A 6631-nucleotide genomic window follows, 5' to 3' on the forward strand; every position below is an offset into this window, starting at 1 on the left:
CGTACGACATTGGCGTGTTGATTTTGGAGTGCGACTCCAAGTTCCCGGTCGTGGAAGTGTCCTTCGACACTGTGGCAGCCGACACCCCCACGGTTGTGCGTGGCTGGGGTACCACGGGTTCGGAGGGGTCTATGTCCAAGGTCTTGTTGGAAGTCGGGCTGGATACGGTCAACCAAGAACAGTGCACCAAGTGGATGGCTAATGGAAGCGACGTAGCCGTCGATGCCAGCATGTTGTGCTCCGGCGGCAAGGAGGGCGAAGATGCGTGCCAAGGCGACTCGGGTGGACCCTTGACGGTGGAAACCAGCGGTTCTGTAAAGTTGGTGGGGGTGGTCAGCTGGGGCATTGGGTGTGCCGAGCAAAACAAGCCAGGAGTGTACAGCCGCATCTCGATGGCTCGCGACTTCATTGAGCCGTACCTCAAGAAGTCCCCCACATCGGCCCCTGGTACCACCACAGTCCCTGGCCCGACCAAACCTACCACCATGCCCAACGCGACCACGATGAGGCCCACGACTGCCTCCCCCAAGCCGGGTTGTGCCACGTGCGGCGTTTGCTACTATCCTGGCGCTGACTACTGCTTGGATGACTTCTGCAAGGACGACTGCGAATACTACAGCCATAAACATGGAACGTTGTGGTGTGGCAACTAGAGAGTTGTGGTTGTACTGGTAGGATTTACGCTAACGTTAGTACTAGTACTACGTAGTTGCTTAAGTATATTTATAGCCAATCACAAGTTGTAACGCATGATCAAGGGCGAGGCTGTAGTTGGGACGATTGGTCACTTTACCGCCCACACGACTATACCTGAGTGCTCGCACCCAAGAAGAACTTCAATACATTTGTAACGTTGGGTAAGCTGTTGGGTATCAATGTAGAGTTCCACCAGTGTACCGGTAAGAATGTTAGACTCATTTTATATGCTTCGTTTGAGCACACAGCACTTATGCGCAGGTGGAGGTGCGCTACGTACCAGTAACTACGCTAAGTCGAACCCAAAAACCTCCAGGAACAGTGTAAACGGAAACAATGAATCGTCGTCGACGTGGTTATGGCCCTTGCTATCGTGTGGTCAGACTGAAAACCACCTAAATCTCGTGCGAGATACTACTACAATATGATAGGTAGAAATAGATAAATGAGACGATTCATTGGCCAAAATTTGATCATACAAATATTAAGTGTGGCCGGAATATTGATCATATTCATCGATAGTGAAGCAACTACAGTACGGGGCTTCCACGGCAGCGCCATGCAGAACACTTCTCCCTAAAAGGAGTGTTCGAAGGTCTTCTCGAGTTCAGCGGCCATTTTCTTCACTTCATGTTGGTCTTCATGTTGGTGAACCCAGCGGCGGAAAACGATGGGGATGTCTTCGATCCGTCGATGGCCCGCGGCGCCTTGGTGCGCTATGATGCCGACCCGCTGCTGGAGGTCCTGCACTTGATGGGATCCAGATGCGGTCTTCCTTGTCGAGGAACAGGTTCTTGTCCTCATTCCACGCCACGCCGGTTGGCGGGGTCTCTCCTCTCTTCACAACCACTTGTTGGGTCTTGACGATACTGGCAAAGCTGGGCCAGTCGAATTCGGGCTGTTGCAAGGGCGACACTATGACCAGGAGGCGCCGGATGAACTTCGTTGGCACTTGGGCTTGGGCGGCGCTCCAGCAGCTGAGCAGGTCGCCCCATACATTGTCTTCACCGGGCAGGCACTCGATTGTGTGGGGGAACGAGGAAAGTACCAGGGCCCAGCGCTCCAACTTCTGCGCTTGGTACCTTGCCATTCTTGGGGACTGGCCGGCAGGATTGACAATATACTGCAGGTTCTTGTGGTCGGTGAAAAGGCGGAAGCAAGCTGGGCGAATAAGAAGGTAGTCCAGTCGCTTGCAGCTTTTCACAACGGCAAACGCTTCCTTCTCCACGATTGGCCAACGCTCGCTTGCGCCAGTAAAGACACCGCTGAGAAAGACCAACGGTTGGTGGCGCTGCTTATCCAACGGCAGGGCCAGGTCTTCAAATGCGCCCCAAATACCTCACTTGCGTCGGTGTAAAGGCAGACCATCATGTCTGCCCGTGTATGCGCCATGGGAACCATCGTCAAGAGAGCTTCCTTGATCTTGTCAAAGTAGGCCAGATGGCTGACGTCCCAGTTAACGGCAGTGAGTTCTGGACGCCTTCAGTTCAAACGACTTTGCCGCACCAGACGGCCTTGGTCAGGAAGAAGTCATCTTTCTTCGGGTTGAGCTTCGGGCCGAAGGAGGAGCAGATCGTGAGGATTTGGTCGAGTACGTCTTCAGGGGTCTCGTCGTAGCCATGCATGTCGTCGAGCCAGGCTAGGAGTCCCTTGAACAGTAGGTCGGCAAACATGAAGTCCACCGCCGACTGACAGAACACCACCGCGTCGGTCTGGACCATAAGCACTCTTGTGGGCGTGTACACTCCAAAGGGGGTCATGAAGGAGTAGTACATTTGGGAGTCTTCATGGAGCGCCAGGTGCCAGTACCATATAATTTACAAAGGGAGTGGTTCGACCAAGTACCACCCACTATCATGTGAAAACTTGTACTTGAAGTATAAATTTTCAATGGTGGGTGCAACTTTTGATTTACGCACTACGGTATGCTGGAATGACTTCACAGGCAACAACAAACGTTGGGGCTTTCTATGTTGCAGCTCGATCGGAGAGCAGTCGCTTCATAAGAGGAAGGTCCACAGTTCAATTATCTGCACAGTGTCGCTACCGGAGTTGGAACCGCGGGAAAGCCTTCGGCACAATCAAATTGTACATCACACAGAAGAGTTGGGCTATTCCACAGAAAATTGGTCTTTTCCACAGAGTCATCCTCACAATGTATACAAATGTATCCGGTTATAAACGATTTTTGACGTGGTAAATGCCCAGGAGTTAGTAATACATTCGTATACTATTTGCTCATATTAAGAGACTACGATTACTTTATTTGACAGTGAGTGAAGACGGCAGTGGAATACTGTAGTGAGCAGCAGAAGGGAGAACTGGAAGTGAATTACTTCTGACTGCAAAGAAACAGCCAATCAAAACTAGACTAGAATTCGCCACGACATCCTATGATTGATGTTCGGTGACAGATGTCTGCGCTTACTTCTACCCGAGGAAACGACGCTAAAAGGCACAAAAACCTCTTACACAGCTAGCAGACACTGCTACCTGCCGGACAGGTCAGTGGGGATGTTTGTTCTCTAACAGAACAGGGTGAATCCCAAATTCAGTCATGTCCTGGGAAGTTGAGGGTGTCAACTGTCAAACTATTGTCGGTGAGTTTGTAGACGATGGCCATAGCTGGTCTAAATATAGGGTAACGTTAGCAGCATAGCCTTCTAGCAGATAGCGAATGAGTAATTGAAGCCTGGAGGCCATGATTCAATCGTGCGCAGTTTACTTCAAGCCGCCATTCGTCCTCGGCGAAACTTTGTCGGTTTGTTGCTTAGGCTGAAATACATACTACGCCACAAGCCGACGCAACTGGAAATCAATGTTATCGGTCTGGTCTTATTGCTGCTGTTTCTGCACGGAACCAGGCGTAGCATAGCCATATCCTACGTAGTAGATAGAATGTAGCATGTTTTGCAGCAGAAGCTGAAGGTTGCTTGGGCACGAGCCCTTCCCTGCAAAGTAGTGGCCGACGCCAGTGAGCTCGAGGCTACAAATTGAAAAATAACGTGACACAACTTGTGATTGGCTATAAATAAATGTATGTAACCAATCACAGGTTATTGTATTGTACTTGGATACTGTCAACAAGGTTGAAGCACTGTGGTGAGCTCGCTGCCTCTCCATGCCTGACTGCTGTAGTTCCCTTGCATCGGATCTATCCTTGGCGAGATCAAACTTAGCTATGATGGCAGCAGTTGCTATACCGGTCATGAAGTGCCGCGTAGTTGTGCAACAGTCACGCTGCGAAGGAAAGGCTTACTACCGTGCGTTTGGGCAAAACAAATCAATTGTTTGTTAAATACTGGGCGGATTTAGCTCATTCTTTTCTTAATCGCTTCGTCTTGAATAAAAGATGATGAATCCCAGTTTGGTGGAAGCTAAACGCGAATTGTCATAGACATAAAGTGCCTTCGCAACATGGAGAATCCAAGCATTTACTTGTGTCGGATTGGCTTGCATAACACAGTTTTTGCGCGACAACCGTCCGGTTAATCGGCTTATTGCGCGATGGGCGTCGCGCAAATTCCGTTTCCGGCAAAGATCTTGGGTCCAAGACTATACAAATGGCAGTATATTTCATTTTGATAAAAGTGAAACGACTTTGCGCGACACGTGTCGCGAAAAATTTAATTGGCCAAAATCAAGGTCACTTTCAACAGATTCCAGTACCGGCATGTCTGCGACCACGAGGCATGATACATCACTGCAGGACATCCGAGGTATGTGGGTGCCCAAATCCACAATAGCTGGATACAGAAGCGGCTTGAACCAAATCAAGAAGTGGATTCTCGCTCATGGGACTCCGGACATGCTCACATCCATCGGCAGCATCGACTTGACTGTGTTCACGTACGATCACTTTCTTCTGTTCATTCAGTGGGCATTTCAAAACACTTCCAACAAGCCAGGGACCCTAGCTCGTTACAGGTCTGCCATCAAAGACTACTATAAACAACAGAGAGTAGCAGTACCACGTGAATACGACGAGGACATGAAAGATCTTTTTCAAGGTATCTCAAAATAATATGCTTCATTACTGTGAAATGTCTACATAGGCATGCGTCGCCATTACGCCGAGCGATCTCAATCAGGTGGTGTCAAAGAGTCTGGAAAACGGCCATTGGGAGATTCCATGTACGAAACTCTCAGTTTTGAGTCTTTTCAGCTCATCGATGGTGGATTTGCGCATCTTTTTTTTGTCACTGTCGTGGAATCTGATGTGTCGCTCAAAGTCGACGCAAACTATTTTGTTTGATCACATCTCCTTCGAGGAGGATGCAATTGGAATTATTTTCTGCAAAAGCAAAACTGACCAAACCGGTGAAAAAAATCGCGACCCTGGTCACCTTTATACTAACCCAATGAAACCAGCGACATGTGTATTTTTGGCCATTGGAGTGTATTTGGCAAGCCATCCTCAATTGGCTCCTGGACCTCTCTTCCCTGGTGGTTGTCAGCGTGACCGCTTTGGAAAGACTTTATCACGATTGGTTGCTGTGTCTGGTGGGTCAGAGTGTGGAGCCATCGGTACCCATTCCATTCGGAAGGGCGTTGCGACGTTTGCGTGTTCTGGCAGCACAAGTGGTCCATCTATGGCAAAAATGTGTTTGCGTTGTGGCTGGACTTTGGGCCATGTGTTGGAACGATACGTGCATTATGAACGCGCTGGAGACCAGTATCTTGGTCGTGTTGTGGCTGGATTACCAAATCACAAATCTGAGTTTGCAATTTTGCCGCCTCACTTTCCACCTGCTATGGATGACAATGTCCGTTATGCAATTGCTATCACGTTCCCGAATCACACTTGTAGAAGGTCCTATCCTATTTTTTGGCTTCCCTCGTTTATCATCATGATTGGTTGGTTCAAGTCATGCCTGCAAAGCATCCACTAATGTCGTCAGCAATTTTTGCGAATTCATCCATTTTGGCAACACTCAAAGCCCATGTTACAATTGCATCCGACCGTGTCACCCCAACAGGAATCCCCCCACGTCGACATTTTCAAGTCACTTGAGAAAAACCACACTGCGATAACGGATTTACCCGACACAATTTCAACACGATTGGGTGCACTCATGGAGGATCATGGGGTATCTGCTGGGATTATTACACGACAATACCTGGAATCAACATTATCGGACCTCGTTGCCAGACTTGGCCCCCAACCAGCTGATCCCCCTGGGTCGTCACCGGTGCCTACCACAACAACCCCAACCGTTCTCCACAACTGACATGGCAGGCTATCGAAATTGCCATTGGAATTTGAATTCCCATCCGTGGACTTTGCTTCGGCTTGGAGACTGTGGTGGCTAGGAAACACTGTAGCTCTCATCCACCATATCGATACATCGTACCTTTAGACTTGGCATCCACGCGGCAGCGCAAAGTCTTGTCGCTATGGAAGTTATGATGAACCAGTTCGAGCGCGTTTGCTACGAGACTGGACTTGTCATGCCCACGCATCCTACAGAAGATGATGTGTCACAGCACTTTGAACCAGTGGCGTTGTACATATGAAACCTGTGTGATGGTAATTCGAGGAAGCGAACTGCCCGGCCATCTCAGCTTCGACTTGTATCTGATCCGGCTCGTGCGGAAGTCTTCGTCAATGCAAGTGAGTACTTTTGGTAATAGACTCAATTTTAGCCAATCAAATTCTGCGTGACAGCCGTCGCGCAAATTCCAATTACAATACATTGAAATTAAAGCAGCTTGAATTTTTAAAAATTTGCAGACTACTTCGAAGTACATGTATTGTGCTTTTCACATATTTTGCCCGTTGTTTTAGCTCCTAAAACCATCCAAAGTTTAACCTAAACTGAAGTTGCACTCGACGTAAAAGTAAGCTTCCCCACCGTTCTGTCATTGGCTGATCTAAAACTTGCGTTGTTTTACTAAAACTACTTCGTTTTATTAACTCCCGTGGCCAAGCAGA

At 48.8% G+C, this 6631-nt stretch overlaps 2 protein-coding genes across 2 annotated transcripts; both read left to right on the forward strand.

Moving 5' to 3' along the window:
- Positions 1-131: 131 nt before the first annotated feature.
- H257_14326 (hypothetical protein) lies at positions 132-653 on the forward strand (the record flags this gene model as incomplete). The annotated part of the gene is made up of 1 exon (XM_009842090.1): positions 132-653. The coding sequence occupies one exon, from the start codon at positions 132-134 to the stop codon at positions 651-653; it is 522 nt and encodes a 173-aa protein (XP_009840392.1).
- Positions 654-4369: 3716 nt separating this feature from the next.
- Positions 4370-6213, forward strand: H257_14327 (hypothetical protein; the record flags this gene model as incomplete). The annotated part of the gene is made up of 2 exons (XM_009842091.1): positions 4370-4623; positions 6057-6213. The coding sequence occupies 2 exons, from the start codon at positions 4370-4372 to the stop codon at positions 6211-6213; spliced, it is 411 nt and encodes a 136-aa protein (XP_009840393.1).
- Positions 6214-6631: the final 418 nt, after the last annotated feature.

The sequence above is a fragment of the Aphanomyces astaci genome (assembly GCF_000520075.1).
Source record: "Aphanomyces astaci strain APO3 unplaced genomic scaffold supercont1.56, whole genome shotgun sequence".
In the NCBI taxonomy this organism is placed as follows: Eukaryota; Oomycota; class Saprolegniomycetes; order Saprolegniales; family Verrucalvaceae; genus Aphanomyces; species Aphanomyces astaci.